Source organism: Amphiprion ocellaris, chromosome 3, assembly GCF_022539595.1.
Source record: "Amphiprion ocellaris isolate individual 3 ecotype Okinawa chromosome 3, ASM2253959v1, whole genome shotgun sequence".
Taxonomy (NCBI): Eukaryota; Metazoa; Chordata; class Actinopteri; family Pomacentridae; genus Amphiprion; species Amphiprion ocellaris.
Window position 1 is genome coordinate 14,603,979 of NC_072768.1, and position 24,836 is coordinate 14,628,814.

General features: G+C 39.7%; 3 protein-coding genes across 7 annotated transcripts in view; 1 reads left to right on the plus strand and 2 right to left on the minus strand.

The window, feature by feature from the left end:
• Positions 1-18,436, minus strand: cep152 (centrosomal protein 152). 4 transcript variants are annotated; one of them, XM_035954567.2, is made up of 27 exons: positions 18,303-18,436; positions 14,134-14,248; positions 12,087-12,196; positions 11,899-11,959; positions 11,521-11,805; positions 10,847-11,006; positions 9,976-10,116; positions 9,310-9,449; positions 8,776-8,976; positions 8,490-8,637; positions 8,240-8,331; positions 7,959-8,122; positions 7,601-7,802; positions 7,186-7,290; positions 6,958-7,088; positions 6,737-6,865; positions 6,351-6,651; positions 6,003-6,263; positions 5,651-5,782; positions 4,903-5,556; positions 3,878-3,953; positions 3,579-3,746; positions 3,386-3,470; positions 2,801-2,880; positions 2,512-2,668; positions 2,321-2,424; positions 1-2,234 (listed from the first exon to the last, which is right to left on the minus strand). In XM_035954567.2, exons 2-27 carry the CDS (start codon positions 14,218-14,220, stop codon positions 1,423-1,425), a joined length of 4,986 nt encoding a protein of 1,661 aa, XP_035810460.2. In that variant the 5' UTR covers positions 14,221-14,248; positions 18,303-18,436; the 3' UTR covers positions 1-1,422. The 4 variants fall into 4 exon arrangements, with proteins under 4 accessions (XP_035810460.2, XP_023139900.2, XP_023139899.2 ...); XM_023284132.3 differs by lacking the exon at positions 18,303-18,436 and adding an exon at positions 14,433-14,969; XM_023284131.3 differs by lacking the exon at positions 18,303-18,436 and adding an exon at positions 14,429-14,969.
• Positions 16,751-23,036, plus strand: galk2 (galactokinase 2). Its single transcript, XM_035954570.2, has 10 exons — positions 16,751-16,949; positions 17,041-17,129; positions 17,896-18,019; positions 18,109-18,202; positions 18,342-18,488; positions 18,778-18,876; positions 19,080-19,232; positions 19,460-19,670; positions 20,359-20,560; positions 22,486-23,036. Exons 1-10 carry the CDS (start codon positions 16,900-16,902, stop codon positions 22,691-22,693), a joined length of 1,377 nt encoding a protein of 458 aa, XP_035810463.2. The 5' UTR covers positions 16,751-16,899; the 3' UTR covers positions 22,694-23,036.
• atp8b4 (ATPase phospholipid transporting 8B4) overlaps positions 22,355-24,836 on the minus strand; it is a 20,759-nt gene continuing 18,277 nt past the window's right edge. For both annotated transcript variants that reach the window (XM_035954569.2, XM_035954568.2), the window contains one exon: positions 22,355-24,808. In XM_035954569.2, the coding sequence (XP_035810462.2) occupies positions 24,476-24,808 (333 nt within the window). In that variant the 3' untranslated portion in view covers positions 22,355-24,475. The remainder of the gene's footprint in view (positions 24,809-24,836) is intronic.

Below are 24,836 nucleotides of genomic sequence, written 5' to 3' on the forward strand. Positions count from 1 at the left end.
TTTAAGGTTCGCAATAAGATTTATTAAAATAACTTCAAGCAACATATAAAAAAACACTTAATATCTATGCACAGCATATCTTATTATGTTTATATAAAATGTTTTAAAATATAAAAACACAAACACACTGCAACCTGAAATCCTCCTGATGCCAGAGGCTGAAAGTGGGACAGTGATACGAACTTTGAGCCTTCATATTGTGAGCTGAAGGGAAGGTTTACAAGGCGTCTCATTCATTGAGCACCTCTTCAAACAGCACTTATCACTGATGTAGCACCAGTGAACATGGATAAAAATGCAGAAGGAACACGAAGTACCAACCTAATTCAGGCTATTAAACTTGTCAGGGTAAAAGTAGGTTGAATACAAAGTCCTAACTGAGCACTGTAAGTATTCTGTTCCTGCTCAGTGCAAAAGCTTTTCATACAGAAGCAGGTTTTCTAAAAGGTAAGTCAATGCACCCTTGTTTACCAAATGAGATCTAACCGGTCATCTGCACTAATAGTGGTGGGAAATCCAACACGCACTTTTCTGCTACACTGGAATAAACTATGCCATAGATGGACATTTTAAGGAAATAAGCTTATTCACTTCCTTTTCACGGATTAAATGAAAACATCAACACCCCTCTCATATCTGTTTAGTAATTATGAAGCTACAGCCAGCAGTCAGGTAGCTTAGTTTAGCACAAACACTGTAGAGGGGGAGTTTATCTTTGCTCAAAATAGGCTTCTGGGAGGGAAACTATACCTAATAGTATGATCCCTCAGCACACAGTTAAAGCTTTGACTGTGTGTAACCTTATTTCACAGGAAATACATGTATTTTCCTGTCATTTCTGACTGGTTTGTAAACAAAAATATCTAATATGCTTGAAAATGGACAAAACTATTTAAAAAAAGGTCTCAGTTCTTACCATTCTACTGCTGGTGATTTTCCTTTGGTGTCGTCTTAAATCTTTTTTGGGGGTTGATGGTAAAGTCCATCAATAAGCACCTCTAAAGTCCAATAACTGTAACTGCTTTCTCCTGCATGTGAATTGTCATTTTTGCACACTGGCTTTGTGCAAATTGAACAAGATACAACGTGTTCATTTGTGAGTTTGAAATATGCTGGAATGCAGAGTTTGTTACAGCTGGACCAGACCTATTCTAGCATGCTGCTGACTGTAGCTTCAGACAACAAGCGCACACATGAGATGGGTATCAATCATATCTTCTAATCTAATGCACCACAAGAAAGTAAATAACTAATTCCAAATACGTTAAACTATTCCTGAACACTGCAAGCAACTACGATGGCACAGAGTTGATATCAAGTAAACATGAGACACTTTATTCAAGGCACTATGTGGTAATTTAACTGAAACTGTCAGCTCCATGCTCGTCTCCCTGCTTCACCTACATACCTGCTCTTCCTTTGTCACTTCTGTTGGTAAAACGGGCTGTCAAAGCCGCTGTCCTGTCGGCACTGTCTCAACTCAGAGAACAGAGGTCTGGAACAAACTCCCTGCTGCTTCTCACACTCAGAGCCAGGAGTAGGCTCCCTGCGAGTGCTCATCTTTGCCTGGGCAAAGGCCTCGGCGTGAGGTGTCTTCTTGGTGATCTCATTATAAACAGTCATGTCAGAAGCATCCGGGGTGAGGCCACCAAACTCTCTCATATCAGAGACGGATGCTGCAGACAGAGTAAAGGGCTTCACTGGTTCAACTTTCCTTCCCGAGTAGGACAGTCTGGGGACGTGGAAGTCCGAGTCACTACTGGTCATGCTCCAGTCTGTCTGGTTCTCATCTCTGACTGGAGCCTCCTGGATGAGGAAAGGTTTGCTTTGTTGCTGCGACTGCAACCGGCTGTCTGATTTGCTGGATTCTCCTCCCTGCAGGTACAGCTCCCTACTTTTACTCCTTACAGACACATTGACTAAATCCACATGGGAAGAAGCAGCTTTCTGAGGAGCTGGTTTGTAAGAGTGGAGGTTTGTGTGAACAGTTTGTGGCTTCATCCCTGCTTCCACTGAGGCCTCCTCCTTTCCAGATGCACTCGTGTCCTGGTGGCTCAAAAGTTTAGTCCTCACTGCAGCGGCTGGTTTCTGCTCTGAATCAGCAAAAGTATTTTCTCTGTGGGATCTCTCCTCTGGCCGGACATCAGGAGGCTCAGTTAGGGTTGACGGGGTCTTACTGAAAGCTGCATTTCTCCCTGGAGGGCAGCCAGTGGAGGAAAAAGCCGCTGAGCAACCTGCCAATGCAAAACACACATTAAAAATACCTTGATATTGAGAATAAAAACCACACAGTAAAGCAGTTCTGTATAATAACACTCACTCGGTAAACTGTAGTTCTTCCCAGATTTACTTTTGATAGGTGTCTCCAGCACTTTAGCCATTGCCGCCAGCTTGCTTGCAGCATTCATTAGTTTCTTTTCGGCACTGCAGAAGACAGTAAGATCAATACAATTAGCCTGAGGAGCAATGATGAAGCAAGCAAACAAGTTTAGGACAATTATGGCCTCTTGCCCTGCAGTCTTTCCTCCTTCTTCCAGCAGCTCCTGCAGACAGGTCAGATAATAGCGGCGCATCTTTCTGGCAGTGTCCTGCCTCTCCCTCTGCACCTCCATGCGGATCATCTCTGCTGCACGCTCCCGGCTCTCCTGAAGGTAACGCAGCATGTCTCCTGACAAAAAAAACAAAAAAAAACAATGACAATGTGTTTCTTCCCCAGGTACACACAAGAGGAGGTGACTTGGCAAGGTCTGAAGAAAGAGTTAATTTAGACACAGCTTGACATTTCAGCTTGAACACCAACCTCTGATCTTTTCCACAGTCATCAGATACTGCTGCTTCATGTCCTCCAGGCCTTGCTGAAGATTTTGCTGATCAGAATTTCTGTAAGCAAAAACAATTAACAATTAGATTCCTGATTATATGTGCTATTTTTAGTTAATTAGTACATTTTATTTTCCTATTCTTTTGACTCTTTCAGTTTTCCTTATCTTGATTCAGTATCTAAATAAAGTGCAAACTCAGTTGCAATCAAATAAATATTAATAAAAACATAGTGCGACAACTACCAATGCTGTTCTGTTTCTTAATTAAGTAATTAAGGACTATATGTCTAGTAGGACTTGATTTATTACTGATTTATTAAGTATTACTGCAAGTTTTCAGTCAAAGCCCTGCTTGTAACAATGGAGGTAGACTGAAAAATTGCATAAAATGGAAAAAGCTTGTCATGTGGTTCAATTCAATCAAATAAAAGGTAGTTAAGCAGATTTTGTATTTTCACTAGTTAATCAAGTAGATCTTTTTGACATAGTGGACATGCGGCAATGCAACAGTTACAATATTTCATTTCATTGTGCTTTAAACAAATGGTAAGAAAAACACAAACCCTGAGGATTCTTTGGCTTTCTTCACTTCTTCTAAATGCTGCAGATGTTCCTCCTTCACCCTTTTTAAGCTGCTTTCATGTTCATCTACAATAAACAGTGGTGTATCCCATCAGCACAGGTACAATGTCAGCTGACTAAATGCATTTAAATGCCAGTCAAGAGAAACATTTCACATGTAGAACATAAATATACCTTTGAGATGCTGCATGGCAGTTTTGTGCTCTCGAATGCTGTGTTGGAGCTGACGGCAGGCTTTCTCTAAATGTCTCTGGAGCTCCTGGTTCTTCTTCTGCAGCTTACTTACAGTCTCTGCACACTCTTTCCTGCAACGATGCTGATCCTTCCTCTGGGGCAAAGAGCCTGAAAATAATGGACAAATACCTGTTGTAAACTAGTGATTAGCATAAAATTAATAGCATATATCATATTGATATAAGTAGAACATATTAACAATGGCTTGTTTAATGAAGAGACAAGAATGCACTGCATACTTTGGATTTTGTTGAGTTCTCTCTCATGCTGTTCCCGAGTTTCTTTTAACACAAATTTCAGCCTCTCTTCACTTGTCTGTGGAAGCATAAATGAAACTTTAAAGGCAAAAGCGACTCAACATCATCTGACTGTGTCAGAAAAAAGGCAAACAAATTAAAACAAATCATAACCAAATGCTACATTTAGAAGTACTTGTGTCTCAGAAAATGTGGGGCTGTTTGTACACCGACATTTTTATTATTACCATGTTTTAACCTCAAAGGTCTTTCAATTCAATTCAATTCAATTTTATTTATATAGCGCCAATTACAGTCAAATTGTCTCGAGACGCTTTACAGAACCCATATGCCTGACCCCCAGAGCAAGCCAAAAGGCGACAGTGGCAAGGAAAACACCCTTTTAACAGGGAAAAAAACCTCAAGCAGAACCTGGCTCTAATGTGGGGGGACCCATCTGCCTGCTGGCCGGGCGGGTTGAGAGGGACAGAAGAGGTAGAGAGGTAGAGATAGAGGGGTAGAGGTAGAGATAGAGGGATACAGATAGAGGGGTAGAGATAGAGAGGTGGGGGGGTGGGACACAAGGACCATAAAACACAGCCACACATCTGAAGCATCCAGCATCCAGCTCTGGGACCAGGGACACTCGGAGAAAGGACACAGAAAGAAACAGAGTGAATGTAATGCAATAATGGTATATGTAGTAAATACATAGGTAGTTAGAGAAGGGCTCAGTGCATCAAGAGAGGTTCCCCAGCAGCCTAGGCCTATAGCAGCATAACTAGGGGCAAACTAAAGGGACGTCAAGAGGGGAAGTCAGTTGTGCAAATGAAAACACCAGCTCACCCCGTCAGGGTCACCCAGTCAGCCCTAACTATAAGCTTTGTCGAAAAGGAAGGTTTTAAGCCTGGTCTTAAAAATAGAGAGGGTGTCCGCCTCCCGAACCCAAACTGGGAGCTTTGTCAGTTTTTTTTCATAATGAAGACTTAAAGTTGAAGCATTACATTAATAAAAACTTAGTAACTCACTTTCTTCCACTCCTTCTTAGCCTGAGAAACTGCTCTGCTGATCATGTCTCTGCATGAAGTTTGGATGATGTGTGTTATTGCAGCATCTGATGTCGCCCCGCTGGTCTTCCTGGTGTCCTCAGTGCCCTGCTGATCTGTTATGGGATCTCTGAGAAGCTGAGTCTGGACCTCAGCCAGTCCAGTCTGAAGCTCTGCTAATAATTCACCTCTCATTTGTTGTCTCTGGGTCAGATCCTTCTCTTCATGCTTGCGTCTCCACTCCTCCTCTCGAGCCCTCACAGTCTCATGAAGCTTGGCTTCCATCTGCAGCAGCATTTCCTTCTTCTGGAGGTCAGCATCCTCTCTGATTTGCTGCAAAGTCTGCTCCAGCTTTCTGCTCTGCTCTTGCAGCTTGGTTTGGAACACCTGTTCACTGCGGACCTGGATGATGGAGATCTCCTGCTGTTTGTCTCTGTTCCAGGCTGCTCTGGCTCCGGCCAGCTCTGCTTTCAACAAGGCAGCTTGCTCTCTGGTCATTTGCTCCAGCTGGCTCTGGAGAGCTGCCAGCTCCTCTTGAAGCTCCTCCACCCTCTGTGGTCCAGAGCAGTGCTCCTCCAGCTCGTTCTCGTGCTTCTTGTGCCAATGTTCCTCGGCCTCCCTCAGGGCCTGGGACACCTGAAACATTTGAATAAAGATACATGGTCAGAAAAGCGAACCCAGTTCACAGAAATGACACCTCTGTAATCATAAAAATAAAACCCTCTCATACCCGCTGTTCTGTTTGCTTTTCTTGTAGTTTTTCCCATTTTTGTTTCTCTGTTTGGAGAGAGGTTTGGTATTCAGGTAACGAAATCAGATCTTCAATCCAGCGATTATAGGCCCTGGTTACTGCACCTTCAACCTGAAGAAAGACATATTTATGTTCACTACTAGCTTTGACCATTTCAAACAATGGTGCCATATATTCGAAGAATCATCACTAAGCTGTGAAAGAGTACGGAAAGAAAAAATAGTTTTATCAAGTGTAGAGGCTTTGGTATGAGATGTATTTTGAACTGGTGCAGCCTTGTACAGTAAAGCTCATTTGCTAAGTAGCATGTGTAGTATAAAAGCCCACTGACCTGCTTGGCCATGTCCTCCAAGTGTTTCTCTTGTAACTCTCTCTGGGCTTGTTTTCTGGCTTCCTCTACAGCTTTGCGTCGGACTTTGTCAGCTTCCAATTGCAGCTGCTCTTTCTGGGCACTGAGCCTGGAGTCCAGCTCCTCAGCAGTAATTGTAAGACTGCTGGCCTCAATCTCATCTGCCTGACAGATCGCCTCGGCAGTCTCTCTGTGTTTCTCTCTGCTAGCCTCCTCAAGCCTCTGGACCCATGTCTTCTCCATCTGAAAGTAGGGGAAAAAAATCATGTTGAGCATGACCTCACCGTTAGTAAGATGAGGGAGCTGGACAGTCCTTTCTAGAGGTCATACCTTTTGCAGTTCCTCCTTCCACGTAGCCTCAGCTAAGGCTACATGCGATTTCACTTGCTGCTGGATCTCAGCCTCCTTCTCTTTGGACCAGAGAGCTTTGAGCTGCTTTATGGAGGCCTGATGCTGAGCCTCAAGTTCAGTTCGAAGCTTTTCCACAGCTGTACCACTCTCCTCTCTGATCTCAGCCTCCTCCTTCTCTTTGTTGCGAATGCTTTCTTCAAGCAAGTCCTTCTCCTTGCAGACAGATATGTAACATTCTTGAACAGCCAACACCTTGTCATTGGCTTCAGACAGCTGGGTTCTGTGAAGGTAGTAAAGGGAGTTTGTATGACCTGCAAAGGCTTCCAGATGACTAAAATTTTCCACATTAGGTGCAGATGACTTACTGTAAGTGCTGAACCTGCTGCTGGTGCTGTGCAGTCAGCTGTTCAACCTGACCATCGTGTTCTAACATGAGCTCTGTTCTGACCCGGTTCACTACGTCATCCCTATACTGTTGATTAATCCTCTCAGATCTCAAAAAACAAACAAACACACATATACATAAATATACCAACAACTCTAAATAAGGTAGACAAAAAGGCTACATCTCCTCTCAGTGTCCTACCTCTCTGCATTTTCCTGCTTTTCTTGGTCCATGTCCTGGATCATCTCCCTCATTTTGGTGCACAGCTCAGAATTAGCAGCCTTCAGCTTTTCCTCCTTCTGTTTCAGCTCTTGGTTCCTCTTTTCTAGCAACTAGAGTTGAAACAGAGCAACAATCATTCATGATTCACTGTAAAAAAAAAAACTAAACAAAGAACATATTTCAATCTGAACATAAACCACAATCTACCTCCAGTTGTTCCTGCAAGTGTTGTTTGTCTTCCTGTAATCTCATCAACTCTTTGTGAGAGTCTCCAGTTATGTCCAAATGTTTCATCTGGCTGGTTTCTCTGGCCTGTGGATGGGAAGTAAAAATGCATTTTTAAGCTCAATGTCTGCATCACAGCCTTGTAAGCTTTAATCTTGTATTTATGCACCACATTTATCGGATTTTTATCTCCTTATTCTTTTTCATATTTTAAACACAGATGCTTTATGCCAGCATATTTGTACAGTGTGGCTTTTAATCTATTTGGATCCTTTTAGAGATTTGTTATCTTAACTGAACAATTGGGACGATTTTTCCTTTTTGTGCCTATAGTCAAGAAAACCAAATTAGCAATTCAACTTAAATCTGAATAACAGCTATCATGGGGAGTCCTCACCGAAATGCTGAGCTTGGCTTCATCTAACTCGGTCTGCAGCTTGTTTACTCGACACTGACAACGCTGGAGCTCCTCCTGCAGCTGACTGATCTTCTGTCGCTTCCCCTTCAAACTACCCAGGCAGCGCTGCATCTCCACACGCAGCAGCCTTAAAGCCTCATCCTTTGGCAGCTTGGCATCTGACAGGTGAGCCAGAGCAGTGCTGACAAAGGAAGAGGAAAAATGGAATTTGAGTGGTTACAAATAGAGCTAGTTGACAAAGTTTGACATAGTGTGCTAGCACTAATGGCACAAACAAGGATGCAGATTCAGAGACATGTAATTGATCACAATGACTGCTCTATAATCCATAGTGTACCTGTGAAGTGTACCATTCTTCCTGTTTGTTTTCTTCAATCCTAGATCCACACAGGATTCAGACAGCTGGTTCTCCCAGTCACTGCTAAGCTCTAATGTAATAACACCATGTTTCACAGCGGATTCATACAGTGTTATCTGCTCCTTCAGATCAGCCATATCCTCCTTTGGGATAAAAATAAAAAGGTTTAAAGTTTAAGCTCAACATTTAAGCAGTATTTTCTTCAGCAATAACATTTTGAGAGTATTTCTGTTCTAGGGCAGAAAAATCTGAGTGCAAACCTGTAAAACTTTGCTCATGTTTTCACTCAGTGTCTTCGCTGACTGAGCCTGTTGTAGTTTGATCTGCATTTGACTCATCTCTTGCACTGAATCTGAAGAAAATAAGCACAACAGATGAAGTAATTTAGATGTAAGAATATTTGCCTTCAGGTGCAAAGAGGTTGCTTAATAGTTTTGTGATATCCAAAAAAAAAAAAAAAAAACAAGACAAAAATGTAGTCTCAGTGCAAGTGCAGACGACTTTGCTCACTTGTCTGCAGCAGCTTGGCACATTGTTGTTGACTCTCCTCCAGACGCTGAGTGAGGGCATTGACAACTCTGGCTCTCTCCAGCGACTCTTCTTCTCTTTGGCGCTCCAACTGTCTCACATGCTCTTGTAACCTCTGACCAACATCAATCTAGAAGCAGCAACAACAGCAGAAACAATACAGGTGATGACAATCTCTGCAGGCGACTGAGACCATACTAATATTGCTGGCACTTGCCACATTTCAAAGCATTCCGTTGCTAAAGCCTGCGGCAATAGAACTACAGACCTGTTCATTCAAATCCTGGGAGGTAGAATCTAGCTTCTGTTGTAAGGCCAACAGTGCAGCCTCATGCTGCTCCTTCATGATGGCAAGGTCTCTGTCATGCTGCTCTCGGGCTCTGGACAGGGTGTCAGAGCGACAAAGCTCCAACATCTGCTGCTTCATGCTGTCCACTGCAGCATCTGCCACTCTCTGTTTCTTCATGTTCTACAAACAAACAAAAACTACTGTATACCCTAAAAAACACAAACATTCCTATCCAAAGGTGCCAATGACGATAAACGGCAAACGCTAAGCGACAGAAACAGGATTGCCTTGCATACATTTGCCTGCATTATTTCAGGTCAGATTTTTAACTCTGTAAAGCTGCCACTGCTTTTGAATGCAATAAATACACAGTTACAAAAACAAAAATTACCTTTTCTTTTACAAGTTTCTTTGTTAATTATAGATTGCCTCATGTATTGCAGACTGTCGTGTATTTAGCTGTAAATAATTTAGAAGACAGAAAACACTGGAGTGTGTCAGCACAGAACTCACCTCTTGACCTCTCTCATTGAGAATCTGTACTTGCTCCTCCATTGTCCTCAGCTTGTTTTGCATTCGAACCTCTCTTTCCTTGGCCTCTTCATTCAATCGACTTGATTCCTTTAGACTTACAGCTAGGCCATCCTTTTCATCTATTGATCATTAAAAAAAAAAAAACCATTACATTTCCACAAGCAACACATCCAGAAAGAAAACAAGGGCACACAAAGCCAGGGCAGGACTTGCTGTTTCCATAAATAGTGCAAGCACTCATGACAGCCACAAGAGGGCAGATATGTAACTGAGGGAACACTATCCCATTTTATTCATTGGCTTTAAATTGTGTATTTGCCAAAACACAAAAAGCATACATATAAAAATATAAGAAATCTAAAAACCCTAAGTACAAAACACAGATCAGGCATTGTGAAATATTACTCTCAAAGACTCTCCTTCTCTTCCTTAAAGGCCTTGATTCAGGTACTAATTTCAGATTCAAGGGACTTATTTAATTTCCACAATTTCAATAAATGTTTACAATATTTGCCAAAAAAATGCAACAACATTGCATTTTACTCCTTAAGCTATGACAAAAGCAACATTATATTAATCTTACATAGGTTTATACACAGGAAGACAATGACACACAATTTTAAAAGTAAAACATGTGAAACATACCTTTAACAATTGCAAACTGATGTTCAAGATATCTCATATTACGCCGAGAATCCTCCAGTTTTCGCTCTAAGTCTTCAATTTGTCTCTGTTGAGCTTTGTTCAGAATCTGCAGCTGGGCAAGCTGCTCCCTGTCAGCATTTTCTGAAACCCAGATTCGTCTTTATTCAACACACCATCATCATCACTTCCCCCTTATTTAAACAGTGTGAGGACATTTTTATTTTCAGCACTGTCACTTGAACAGGTATAGTTTATACAATAGCATCTCTTAATATGTGGTGGTAATATGATGTAATTCTTAGATACCTACTTGTCTTTACATTCTGGATGGACAGTAAAATCCACAATGGCTGATTAGATGTCTTCATGACAGAAATATATTATAAACTGATTTTTTAAAAATAATTCTTTGCATAATAATACATTTGTGAAATAAAACAAAACAAATAAAACACAACCTAACATTTCCCACCAAATGACCAAACAAGAGTTCAAGTTATCTCAGTAGGAAACTAAAATTTTAATAATCTGAAAAAAATACTGGTGTGGTTAATGATCTGTAATTTACACCACACAATATTAAACTTATCCCATTTTGTCAGCCTTATCTAGTCAAAACAATGTATGTTTGAAATACCATTGAAAATGAAGAGTTGAGACGTAAGTGTATTCCTCAGCCACGCTTTGACTGCAGCTCTTGTAAACAATAAAACTAAATTTCAAAATCAGATTGTACTCTGCCAGTTCAGAGATTTCCTAGATTAACAATGCAGATAACACTATCACTTTTTGGCCTTCATAGTATTGTGACTGACATTTCACTGTACTCCTGTATTATTAATCCATCAGCTAAATCAAGGCTAAGACTCACGTTGTGTTGAGTCAAGGAATTCTCTTTGCAGGTGGTCAAATTGCCTTTCTTGCTGAGCGGCCTGTGCGTTAAACATCTTTGGCTGATGAGCAGGATGATGAGGATTGTAGCTGGCCTTGTACTGATTTACTGCTCTGTCATCTGCTCCTGACTTTAAACTCTGAAGATCAAAACACACAAACACAGCACATTTGAAAGCAAAATGTTATTGTGTTCAATAATAGAAGATTGAACCAAGATAAAACTAAACAATTAAACTTCTGTATCTTTCTCAGACGCACAATGAAATGCAACACACACAATCAAGACTGCCAAATAACAAATAAAAATGGAAATAAACATTTAAGGAAAAGGCATATATCATATACTGTGAACAAGACGGCTTAGTGCATTTCATTTAGAATTGAAATATATAAATGATAAAATGTGGAGAATTGGATTTTCAAGGGTCAAAAGTTCACTGATATCTTTGTTCCTTTTCTTTATGCAAATTACTACAGCCATAACAACTTAAAGTAGCTGTGCCAGACGTGTTTATTTTGAGAATATCTTTAAAGGACAAGAACAGCATCATTAGAAGAGACTATCAAATAATTTGAAATTTCTGTTCTTGAAATAATCCCTTGGACCCTGGAGTTATTTGGTGGTTTGCGATGATGAAATAATCCACTCACTTGAAAATGGCTTTGCTGGTCCATGTATCCTCCTTCTCCATTGTATTCCACGTGGTTGTTGGTGTTTTGAGGGTATGATTTAGATTCAAACTCAGCAGAAAAATCACAAGTCTCTGTAGATTTTTCTGTGCCCATGCTTGTGCATGTATAATCTTCCTGTGTGAACTGATGATCCTGGTTCCAGATGTGAGGCAGATGTTCCCTTGGAGGTTGAATTTGATGTCCATTCATGTGAACAGCTCCATCCTCATAAGCGTACTCATTGTGAGAGCCTTGATCAAAGTTCTTCAGAGAGACAATAAGAATAAGAGTGTTTTTTTTCCTTTAAGAACCACATAAAGGGAAAACGTCTATTATCAACACAAACAAACATTCTACCTGTGCATGAGAGATGGGCCTTGGATGATCAGACCATTGCTGAGTCCACTTGGACTGTGGGCTGTTTAAAGAAGGCAGAAATGCATGATTTTGTTACGTTGCAGTCAATGCGCATCTGCTTGTCTCAAAACAGTTCTCCAAAACTGAGATTACTTCTGAGACTAGATTGAGTCAACAACGTGTGGTACCTGTTGCCAGTGTTTTTATTGCTGCAGGTAGAGCACTCCAACTCTGGGGAGGAGGAGTCTCTGCTGTCCTCCAGCATGTCATCAGGCAGGTCTGTGAGCAGTTTGTGCAGCTGCAGAAAAATAGCACATGGAAATGAGTCATCAACGTTGCTGCGCAACCGAGTTATAAAGTAACACAGACAGGAAAAAAAAACACAGAGAGGCAATCAATGACAGCCTTTTAGGAGGTATATCAGTAGAGTTCTGCTAAAAAGTAATCCAAAAAATAAATTTTAAGAAAAGCAGCTACATTAAAATTAATCATACAATACTTCAAATAGGGTGAACCAAACAAATTGTTCTGAGTGGAATATGTGTCAGTTTAGCTGATAAAAACATTTTCATTTTGTTATTTTTAACAGTTAATATATGTAAGTGTAATTGACTAATCATGTCAGTAATTTTTGAAGAAACAATTCCAAACATTCCCTGGAGAAGACTTCTCAGATGTAAGGATCTTATTCATTTACATTTATCATGAATGAAGGAATCACCGCAGTTTAAAATAAAGTTCTATTTGAAAGTGGCAAACAGCAAGGTCTTGTTAAAACATGTTAGCTCTTAATGTCACAAAAACAACAAATTCCTCTCTATGTCAGTAACATATTGACCAGGCTTGCTTTGCAACCAGCCATGTGTGATAAAACAAGCAAAGCCAGCTGGACTTACTTCCCACAAGGACTGCTGAATATTCCTCAGATCGTCCACTGTGTCCACAACCAACGGACCCATATTATCCCACTTACACATTAAGAAAGACTGAAGACACACTTCTGCTTCAGCTGTGAAGCCACAAGATAACTTCCTAGCCTACTCTGTCTGCAGAGAAGACCTTCTGAGTGAAACATCCAAAATGTGCCTGGCATGTTGTCGGCTCCTTGTGGTATTGCTGTATTTTGCTCCCAAAGAACTCCATTGTTTAAACAAAACATATAGCAAGGTTAACTGGAGCAGAAACATTCCAGTTACTGGAGGCAAACATTCTCCATGTGACCAGCTTGTGTATAATAAGTAGGCTACCCCGAAGGAAAAAAAAATAATTAGAGATCGTATTCTGCTACGTTTTGAAGCCTATCTGTTCCTTCATCCTCACTCTGCACAAGTGAGGTCAAGCACAGAAGCAAAGTAACCTACAGAGAGAAAGGAGGGAAGCCACAGGGCAGAACGAGTTTCAGTGTGACACACCTGAAAGGGCTCATTTTCCTTTAACCAATAATAGCTCAGGCTTGTGGAGGAACAGATTGTAGGTGTGAGTAATAACACAACATGCATGTGTAGCTGTGAAGCTGGCAGTGATTGTGAAATTCAAACAATGCACACGTCACAGCTTCAACAAACAACACCGCAATCTCCAAAAAAAAAAAAAGAAAAAGAACATAACAAATTTCAAGTCCTTAAAATGAGCAGTACAATTTGATTTTAAATCTCTTCATGGTCTGACTGAGCTGCATGTCAGAACTTTTAACCCCCTTTTTCTACACCCAGACCCCTAAGATAAGAGTATCAGCTGCTGTTTAAAGTCCGAGAATCCAGGTGTAAAACAAAGGCGGACCATATTTTCACTGTTATAGCCTGAATGCTCTTGAACAAGCTCTCCATTAAAGTCAGAACAGCTCAGTCAGTGCCTCAGTTTAAAAAGCTTTTAGAAACTCATCGGTACAAACGGACACTTGCATATCATTTTAGCATTGTTTTGTGTGTGTGTGTATACAAACATGACATACACAGCCAGAGTAATGGTGATATAAACTGAGACTAGTAATGCCTTTAGAGGTGCACAAACAACATATTTTATCTCTGTAGCTTTAGCATGCTCTGAACATACTCGTCATCTGATGTGTTGAAAAGAGGATGTTCAGTAACATATACAGTAAAGAAACAAACCTCCTTCAACATAACGGCACACAACAGGCAAACAACTGAACATTAATGTAATTGTAACACAAATGTCATCCCAACAGTTTTTGGGATAACATTTGAATAACATTAGTAGCTATGTGTGTTGCACCTCTTGCTCTCTTGCATAGTCCTCCTGGTCGTATTCTTCTTCATCATGCTGGGTTTGAAGAGCTGCACTGTCAAAGTCAATAGACATGATGCACAATCTGCTGGTGTAGACAGAGCTAGGGAGAAAGAGGTAAATTAAATGTAATGGGGCGCTGTCACAAAAAGGCAACAGATGTTACGTTTAATGGTTAACGTTAATTCACAGTAGCTAAACAAGTTAGCTAAAACAATCGGTCGCCAGCGCATTGATATCAACCAGTCAAACATAACAACATATAACAATACTTATAGCTTACCTACTGGCAAAAATATGACAGAAGTGTCCTTTGCTGGGCTGTTTATTCCTGCATTTGAGTAACGGTGGTGCGTATTAGCTTTCACTGCTAGCCAAGTTGCTGTTTATATTAGAGAGCAGGGACACCAGCTAACTAGTGTTGACCCCGGCCATGTTCAAAAAAGAGGTGCTCGTCATGCTTTAAAAACCTGCGCCAAACACATCTGAACAGAAAGTTCGTCCTCTAACAAAGAGGTTAACGCAAGTGTACATTTTACTTATGGCAAACTTCGTAAAGCTCAAAGCTAACTGCTGCTAACCGGCTGAACGTCCTCTTTAAGCAGACTCGCCCACTTTGAAAAGTCGCGCGCAACAGCAGCGCGAAACCACCGCGGATCTTTGTGGCAGAAAACTTTCACAGACTGACCGGAAATAGAGACAAATGACTACACAACCAACAACATGTCGCTAACACACACCTGGCAGGTAAAAATACAGCCTCCGTAACGAAACATACATGCTAGAAGCTATTTCATTAACGTTGTTTTTTACAAACCCCGGAACTAAGAAGCTAGCTAAACACGTCTCTATAGCAACAGCGTACAGAGAATTGTGGGTATTGTAGTTATTGGGTTTACTGGAAATAATGCTGAGCAGATTATCAAGTCTCATTGAAAATTACTAGTGATGTGAACAGCAGATGAAGAAGTGCTCAGATCCTATACTTAATTAAAAGTGCAAGCAGTGAAAAAATACTTCATTACAATTAAATGTCCTACATGAAGAGCATACTTAAGTAAAAGTATTAGCAGCAATTTTTTTGCTAAAATATTAATGCACTGATTTAGTCCCACTTGTTGATATTATCTATGACATAATTAGAGTATTAATAGTGAAGTATCAGTGTGTAAACAGCATGTTGTAGTTACTGCAGGTGGAGCTGGCTTGAACTAATTTGTATACAGCTTTATGTACATGACATCAGATAAATCTCTGTGGGGTTGTCAGATGATTAATGAGAAAGTTAATAAGAAGAAAATAAGTTCACATCACTAATCCATTGAATTGTTCCCCCCCCCCATTCTTTCATAAGGGGAGGTAGTGGATAATGTATACATTTACTGAAATGAAACCACATTAAAAGTTTAAGGTGTAAAAATCACTATTTCTTGGAGTTGTTAACAGCTAATTGACTGATAAGTAACCCGACTACACACTGCTTTTGTAAGAAGTTTTGATCACAAGATTTACAGAAATGCGTATTAAATTCCAAAGTTTGACCATTTAATTTTTTAAAAGCTGAATTCTGTATGTTTCTCATACAAAAAATGTAAACAAGCAATAAGCAAACATTACAGGATAAAACAGACTTTAAAAGCAATTACAGAAGCAGCAGGTAGGCACCTAGTGAGATGGTCAAAGAGACATCTATTACACTGTTTTTGGTTTTCTCATGAAACTCATGGACATTGATGCATTAGTTATCACATTTGTCTAAGATACAACATATTGGTGATTTATAAATTATAAGAAATTCTGAGGTGTCTGAAAATATATAATCTTATGTCTCCATCTTGTGGTGGCAACGTTCTGTAGTGACGCACAAACAGTACTGTGCAGGGGTATTATAATACAGTAAACTATGTCATTTATCTGTTTTAACATATTTTCATATGACTGCTGTTGTGTTGTAAACAAACATGCAAATAGTTTTATCCATAACCCAAAACCATTTAGTTGGGTGAAGAAAAGAGAGTGGCAAGCAGAAAACTTTACTGTCATTAATGACCCAAATCGAGTAGTCAGTTGTCAAAAGAGTTGCCTTTTCATGTGTTAGTTGACTAATCAATTAATCATTGCAGGTCTATACTTCAGTCATACAAAATGTATAAAAATGAAAAACATATTAACTGTACCAATTTACAAATACAATGTAGACGTCTGGTACACCAAACTTAATTAGGTATTACTGTCATATCTTACCTCATTACTGTCTTTTAATGTGGTCCCTTATTATAGCTGCTCAAATTATTGCAGTACATTGCAGGTACTTACTATATTTTATTCATTAGGGTTTATTCAGGTTTTAAATTGCAGTTTACTTTTCTACCAGCTGCTGTCGTTTCAGTTAGTAAATGTGTTTTCAACCTGAAAGTGATGAGATCAGGGCTTTGGATTCAGTCTATTCAGAATTATAATTAAACTTGCCAGTCAGTATACTTATTTCAGCTGCCTACGGTGGCCGGTGTAGGACGTGTGTTGGCTCCGCCCCCTGTCCTGCAGTCACTTCCTTGTTTCTCCGCTGTTCCTGAATCAGCTGACAGCCTCCACACAGACCGGAGCTGCTCCCTCAGGACTGACTGCAGTTCAGCCAGAATACATATCCGGATCCCTTGTGACAGTCAGCTGATCTCTGCTGGTTATGTGGAAGTTTTAAGCTCCACTGTCTGACAGCAACAACTCCATTCAGAATTATTTTTAAAACAGGCAGAAATGGCCTCAAACCCTCCCAGGTTAAAGACTGCGATCACTGCTGATGAGAGGTGAGAAACAACGACACTCGCTGGTTGTCACGGAGGTAGAGAGTGTGTATCATCTGTCCGATAATTCATTGATTGTATTTGTCATTTACAGGCTGAAAAACTTGAAAAATACTTTTGAAACAAAGTATGGAGAATCTCCTCTCTTCTATGCATGTGCACCCGGAAGGGTAAATCTAATAGGTAATGCCATTTTATCATAGACTGTTTTATGAGTTTCGCAGGTTTAATTGACGTCTACATACTAGTAGGGAATCATTATTTTTTATTTATTGCATGTCAGACTTTCTCTGCAAAAGGCTAAAATGGAAATGCTGCCTGGTATTAATATGACTAAACTAAGTAAACATTATTGTGCCTCAGTCCTCTGCTGCATTAAATTAGGTGGAATTACAGTTAATGTATTTTAGAACAAGTTCAACAACAACTGTCACCGACTCACTGTTTGGATAAGACCAAAAATTTTTCAAATCTCTCTCTTGAGTAGTGATAAGTACAAGACGACCTGTTGTATTTCTAAATTCTCCCACCTGTCCTTAATCCATGGAGCCTGAGATAGTTCAGATTGGACTTACAGTTGTGGCAGTACAACTAAATTAATAACTTTAACTCAGCAAGATCAGCTGATAAGTTGCTCAAACCTGCAGTGAACTAATTTTCCCTCACTTTTTCTGAGTTTTCTATCTGCTCAGTGTGTCTTGTATTAATTCTTGACTGAAATCTCACACTATGCGTTTTGTACCACAGTTAATATGACATTCTATTTAATGAATGAAATTAATTGTGCTGGTGGCTGATGTTTAGACACAGGAAATGTTATTTTTCTATTCAAATTTAAACCCACAGGATATTTGCTGTTTGCAGCTTTAGAACAGTATCAGTTGAATTATTTCAGTCTAATCACTTATAAAGTCCCTCTCACATATCTTTTTGTCATAATTCTTCACAGGTGAGCATATTGATTACTGTGGCTATTCTGTGCTACCAATGGCCATTGAACAGAACATCCTGGCTGCCGTGTCAGTGAACAACTCAGGAACAATCCAGCTGGCCAACACAAATCCTCTGTACAAGTGAGATGAGAACGCTCGTGATCGCTGCTTAAATCTCTATACAGTATCTTTACATGTTTTCCTAACGTCTGTGATTTGTCTTTTTGCAGGGATTTCACAGTGTCTTGCTCAGAGGACATCGCCATAGACAGAGACAATCCAAAGTGGTTCTATTATTTTCTCTGTGGAGTTAAAGGGATTCAGGTAAGACGTGTATTGAGTTCTATATTCTCAACTAATGCAGTGGCTAGAACATATAATCTGAGATGTAGCACTGCCTACAAAGTGGTAAAATTACACTTACAAATATTGTGCTACGTTTCTGGCACGTTTTTATCTTCAGGAGACGTTTGGGATCCCTCGTTTAGCAGGGATGTCGTGTGTCGTAGATGGAACCATCCCTCCGAGCTCCGGTCTGTCCAGCTCCAGCGCCTTAGTGTGTTGTTCTGGACTCCTAACAATGGAGGCAAATCAGAAGTTGCTGTCAAAGGTAAAATCCTATATAATTAAAACATTTAATGTCAAGATCTGTGTATTCATTTTGAGGACAAATCAGATGGTAAGGATTCAGTCGGCAAACAATTAAGTATTAACTCACAAAGAAGATGATTCGTAACATTAAAACAAGTGTGCTTCACTTGTATCCCAGCCGTCACAGTCGAAGAGTGTTTGTCATTTTCACCCAATGAGCATTTTTATTTGGTGTAAAATTCTTCAGTTTTTGCTTCATAAATGCCCTCTGTTTTTCTCTTTGATTCTTTTATTCTATATTTGTGCAGGTGGCTCTTGCAGAGATATGTGCCAAATGTGAGCGCTACATTGGTACAGAGGGAGGCGGCATGGACCAGTCCATATCGTTCCTGGCAGAGAGAGGAACAGTATGTAGCTTTTCCTTTCACTGCCTCAGTGATGACCTACTGTAGACTCACTTATTAGGCAAAAGTGTTACAAACATTAAAGCATTAATATACTAAATACTTGACTAGAATTAGAATTTTGCAACAATCAATTGTTGCAAAATTTCGAGCAAAAATTGAGCACGTTTAATTCATTTTTTGAAACCTTTTGAATTGTCTGCCAGGCAAAGCTGATAGAGTTCCAGCCTCTGCGGGCCACTGATGTCAAGCTGCCAGATGGGGCCGTGTTTGTGATTTCCAACTGCTGTGTGGAGATGAACAAAGCTGCTACTTCCCACTACAACATTCGTGTGGTGGAGTGTCGGATCGCCACAAAGGTGCAGTGATTCCAAAGATCTCAGGCTGTTGTTTGGTTTCAGTATTGCACTTAACTTGGCTAACTAAATGATCTGCAACTGTAATGAGTAGCTGAGTGTTGAGCAGAGTGTTTAGAAGGTGTGCTAGATTTTATAGGATTAACAAAGTATAACATTTAACCAGACAGCATCATATTCAGTATAAGGACATTAAATAACTTATTACTAAGTGGTGGATGTGAACTTAGATGCTTGCGAAGGCGAGGGGTCTGGAGTCGAGCAGGTTGCTGAAGCTGGCTCAGGCTCAGAGGGAGCTGAAGGCCTCCCTGGAGGAGATGCTGACTCTGGTGGACGAGGTGCTGCATCCTGAGCCGTACAGCCGGGAAGAGATCTGCAGGGTGCTGGGCATCACCTCGGAGCAGTTTTCAACAGACCTGCTGAGCGCCAACACTCAGCACAGTGAGTTGCAGCACACAGTAACATCTGTGTGCGTTTATGTACCACAACTGATTCAGTCTGTTAGTAGACTGTGAGGAAGGCTAATCAGTAGTAATTTTGATAACTGATTGGATGTTTAAGGTCAGGTATCTTGTAAAATTCGCCAATTTATCTTCTAAAATCTCAAATATGAAGAGGTTTGACACATCATTAGCATTATTCATTATGACAGATTACATCCTTAACAGATAATTGATAATTAAAATAAGATTTAAGTGCAGATCTAATCATCATATATCAACACTGAAACGGGTCATAGATTTTTATATTCATATTGTGATATTAGGTTGCATTTTGTCTGGGATTTTACTCATTGTATATAGTGAAGTCTATGTTTTTCTGTATTTAATTGCATTATGTTTAAGTTACTTACTGAAGTTGCCAACCTAATTCATCCAGCTGATCGAAATAAACAACAAGCAGTTGTTTCTTCTATGTAAATATCCAGTTAAGAATAACCTCTGAGATTTTGTAATCTACTGCTATTGAGATATATGGTGAACTATGGCATCATATTTGAATTCTTAGTAATAACTGGTCCTATGCTATCATAGCCTAGCATAGAATTTGCTTTGATTCACGTCTCCATACAGATGAATAACAGACCGACTGGACAAACGGTGCTTTTACTTTTTCGCTTCTCTTCCAGTGATGCAGTTTTGGCTTCACCAGCGAGCCAAACATGTGTACGGTGAAGCTGCTCGAGTGCTGCAGTTTAAGAGCGTCTGTGACTCTGAACCTGCCGAATCCATCCATCTACTCGGAGAGCTGATGAACCAGAGTCATGCGAGCTGCAGAGACCTCTATGAGTGCAGCTGCCCTGAACTGGACCAGCTGGTGGACATCTGTCTGTGAGTAAAGCAAAGTCTCTCTTCACTTACAGCCATCACAGATCTACACTCAGGATAGACGGCGATACAACTAGATATTAGCCAATGAAATTTTAGAGAATAAAAAAAAAAAAAAAAAAAACACATTTTCTCATATGATGTGTCCCAGTTCCATACTATGTACTAATTGTACAGTTTATGTACTATATACTAAACTTTAGATGATACTAAGTTTTTTCTGTTGGAATATAAGATGTCAACACACTACACTTTGACATCAAAGGTCACTCATCCTTTAAAAATGCCAATACAAATTAGTATTAATAAGGAGATTTTTAAAGGATTTTTTTCATTCCAACATGAACACATTACATGCTCAAAGCCTGCAGAGATTTTATTGAAAAAAAGGAACAGCTGCAGCCCGGCAGAGGGTTCAATCTGGCCGAAGGGACGACTTTACAGAGTGTAACAAATCCAGAGGCATTAACTGCAATTTATCAATAAAAGTAACTGATATTTTAAATTTGTCCACTGTACTGCTGCAATGTTTATGTATTTTTATTAATGTGTGAATTTTAATACATTGACAAGGCAGGCTGATCAACTTAACCTTCTTCCTTTATAGTTCCTATTTAGTTGGTTGGTGTGGTGTCAGGATTCCTACACAGATGTGGAAATTAATGTAAATTTAAAATAATTTCTAGATCTTGACAAGTTGTTTCGATCATAAAGTAAAATGCTATATTGTTCATTTCCAGATACGTGTGACTAAATATTTTGCGCCATTGTACACACTGTGATCTGTAATTTGTGATGTGTAAATGATAAACTGAAACATAATATTGTTGAAATTGAACTTACTTTTCTTGAGAAATTTCAGGTTGTTCATAATGTTTTGTAAATGTGAACAGTTTCAGAATGTACTTTTTTGCACTAAAACAAAGGGATACATTTAGATTTGTGTTTATTTATAGGTTATTATGCTCTGATTTTACTGGTCTGGCTAACTTGAGATCTAATTAGGCTGAATGTGGAACCTGAACTAGAACGAGTTTGACACTCTGAGCTACAGTCACACTGTCATGGCTCGCTGGGTCACTTGAATTAAAAATACCTGTCATAATGCACTGCAATTGCTTCTAAATTCATTTGAATTCAAAACTCATCAATCAATAATGTCTATATGATAGGAAGTCATCTATGCTATAAATGTACCCCAAAGTTTTACTTATTTATTTATTCTAGCCGTGCTAGTGGCATGATGCCGGCTTCCTCTTTCATCCAGACTTAAATACCTCAATGACAATTTGATGGATTGCCATGAAATATTTTTCCAGCATTCATGCATCTCAGTGGCTAAATTGTAATCTCTTTGGAGATCCCCTGATTTTTCATTAACTGCAATTTTTTATTTGATACATACTCTGTTTTATGACCAAGTGCTAAAGGTAAAGCTAAAGGCATGTACATTAACCTCAGGTTTCATTTCTTGTTGATTAGTGCCAGTTAGAAAATGTTAGCATACTAAGATGCTAAAATAAGATCATAAACATAGTGACAATTACACCTGATAAACAGTAAGAGTATGTTACCATGGTTACTGTGTGCATCTCTGTATGCAGATGTTGGCATTTAGCTCAGAGCAAGACTGTTCTTACAGCCTCACAGTACTGCTACCATGACTGGACACTCTTTAGTCTTGTGGAATTGAAAAGCAAGATATACTAAATTAAGGAGAAACTTCGACATAACAACATACAGACATGTTCTTTGTATAGTTGGTGTTGAATGTTCAGTATTACACACAGGCCTGACTTCAGCATAAGAAAATCACATTTTTATTCTCTTCACCACCTACTACTGATGATCAGGAGTAATAATATTGAGGGCTACTGTTGTAACGCTGCACTGAAACCTTAGCTTTTTGTTGTTTCTGCTGCTTGCAGGAAGGCGGGGGCTGTGGGTTCCCGGCTGACAGGAGCAGGCTGGGGAGGCTGTGCCGTCTCCATGGTGCCCACTGAGAAGGTGGAGTCTTTCTTACAAGCTGTCAGAGCCGCCTACTACCTCCCCGATCCACGCAGAGCAGCCTTGGAAAAACAAAGTTTGTTTGTGTCAAAGCCGGGTGGCGGAGCTGCAATTTTCCTTGAGGAGTGAAATACATCATCTGTGCCTGCTTAGACCACAGTCAGCCAATATGAAATACACCGATGAAGGGAAATAAAGGGACATTTTTGATATTTTCAAACAATTAAGGCAGAAGACACTTGAAGATTACTTACTTAATTTCTGTGCAGCATTTTACCTGTTTACAGTTTATACTGGAATATAAGGGCCAAAAAATGTACTCAGTGGTGAATTAAAACATGTTTTGTTTTCATAAATCACAAATATTAAGCTGTTTGTAATGAATATTTTGGTGAGCTAATTCATACAATTTTCATCTAAACAGAAAAGACGACAAATAAAATGACAACCAGTTTGTGTTGTATAAAATCCATTCATCCTTTATTAACATTTACTGAAATTAGGTCTTAAATATTGTGAAAGTTTTCAGGCTTTACGTGTGCACCGTTGCAGCAGTGGCCTTTACACACCTTTTATTCGGCTGTTACAGTGAGTCGGGTTTGTGGTGTGTTAAAGAAAGTCCTGATTCTGGGCTCACACTCTGGGCTTCTGCCCAGGATCGATTTTCAATTCATTAGAGAGCAGCGGTGGTGGAGGCTTGGTGGTCTAAGGCACATGCTACTCTGCTGTACTGCATTCACTACCTGCAGCATTCTGCATTTAAATCTGCTCAGGAACATTCATCACATCGATCCTCAACCCAGGCCTTTTCCTATTACTCTTGCTGGTCAAATATCTGCCGGATAAAAGAACATACACCATTTTTCTTTATTTAAATTAGACAGTTAATTTCCGCTGGTGTTTTAGTGTTTTGGGATTTGATCAAAGGACGTTCAGATTTTGAACAGCAGCTGTGCAGTGTTTAAAATTAAGATTAAATCATTATTTTAAAGAGGATATCAGATTAAAGCCATGCATTCTAGTTTCACGTCTTTTAATACACTCGAGCCAAACAACCATCAAATATGAAATAAAAAAAGGACTTGTCTTTAACAGGACCCGTACAAGGCACAGCACAGGGGAAATAGATCTCAGAGTTCATCTTAGCATTATGAGTTCCATATTTCCAGCTGGGTTAATGGCATACTGTATATACTGGAAAAATGTAAAGACAGTAATAAAAGTTGAAAATCCTTATTTAAATTGTGCTTACCATCACATTCAGCAGCTTCACTTAAGTATTTACAGGAATACTTGTATTTTAGCACTTTGGATGTTGGTTGAAAAGTTTCTGTGCATAGTTTTTACAGATGGATCTTTTCTTTTTTTACAGATGCTTTTTGTTCTGATGATCAGGGCTACCTTACCTTCACTCTTGTAAAATACAGAAGTTTGTTTTTGACAGCTAAACGTACCAAAATGTGCCAATCTGTCTTCATTAATTAGAGAAGGCCATGCTATTGAAGTTATACAAAATAAATGCAACGACTGCGATCGGATTAAATTGGATTATTTTCCCGCACAATGATAAATATGTCTTTAACTTTGGCAACTCATGCATATTATTTTCATTAAATATACTCACTGCTGTCGAAGTGAGAGTTTTCAAATTTAACAAATGTCCAGCACGGTGAAGATGGAAAAGTTTTTATCTTCGAACAGCTGGATTTTTTTTTGAAAATGGTTCCTCCAGATCACGTTTTGATTGGCCTTCAACATTCAGAGCAAACATGATTCACACTGATAAAAAAAAACATGAGGTACGTTTGTGTTGTTGATTTGAGCATAAATTCACCCAAATGAAGGACACTCACTGTTTGTGCTTGGTCTGTGGGATCCATGCTTATGGTATCCTGTTCTGTATACAGTATCTCAGTCTGTCAGTCTGAGAGTTGTAGTTTTAGAGTCTGTATTGCTCTCTTGTTGCTCCTCTGGTGACCCCTTGCTCTCAAAGGAGACGCAAGAGACTTCATTCTTTCTCTTTAACATGTTTTCTATCCAGTTGGAGCTGTGTGGTGTCCTTCCAGGGGAGCGAGCAGAGGACACTGTGCTCATCCTCATGTTTTTGCCGGAGGTAATCAGCTCTCCGTAGCCCTGCTGGTGGGAGAAGGCATAGGCTGAGCGGCGGGAGCTCGTCCTGCGTACTCGCCTCAGATTCTGTTCCTGAGGTCCTTGTTTCCGTCTGGACTGCTGGAGATGACGAACCTGTCGAAACACAACAGTGACAAGTGGG

Excerpts from the sequence above, each read along its gene's own strand:
- cep152 (XM_035954567.2), bottom strand. The coding sequence starts at position 14,220 with ATGTCTATTGACTTTGACAGTGCAGCTCTTCAAACCCAGCATGATGAA. Across the intron at positions 10,117-10,846 it reads ATTCCTTGACTCAACACAAC|AAAATGCTGACAGGGAGCAG; the intron begins GTGAGTCTTAGC and ends TCTGGGTTTCAG. Across the intron at positions 3,471-3,578 it reads TGCCATGCAGCATCTCAAAG|ATGAACATGAAAGCAGCTTA; the intron begins GTATATTTATGT and ends TGTTTATTGTAG.
- galk2 (XM_035954570.2), top strand. The coding sequence starts at position 16,900 with ATGGCCTCAAACCCTCCCAGGTTAAAGACTGCGATCACTGCTGATGAG. Across the intron at positions 18,020-18,108 it reads AACACAAATCCTCTGTACAA|GGATTTCACAGTGTCTTGCT; the intron begins GTGAGATGAGAA and ends GTCTTTTTGCAG. Across the intron at positions 19,671-20,358 it reads GAGCGCCAACACTCAGCACA|TGATGCAGTTTTGGCTTCAC; the intron begins GTGAGTTGCAGC and ends CTTCTCTTCCAG.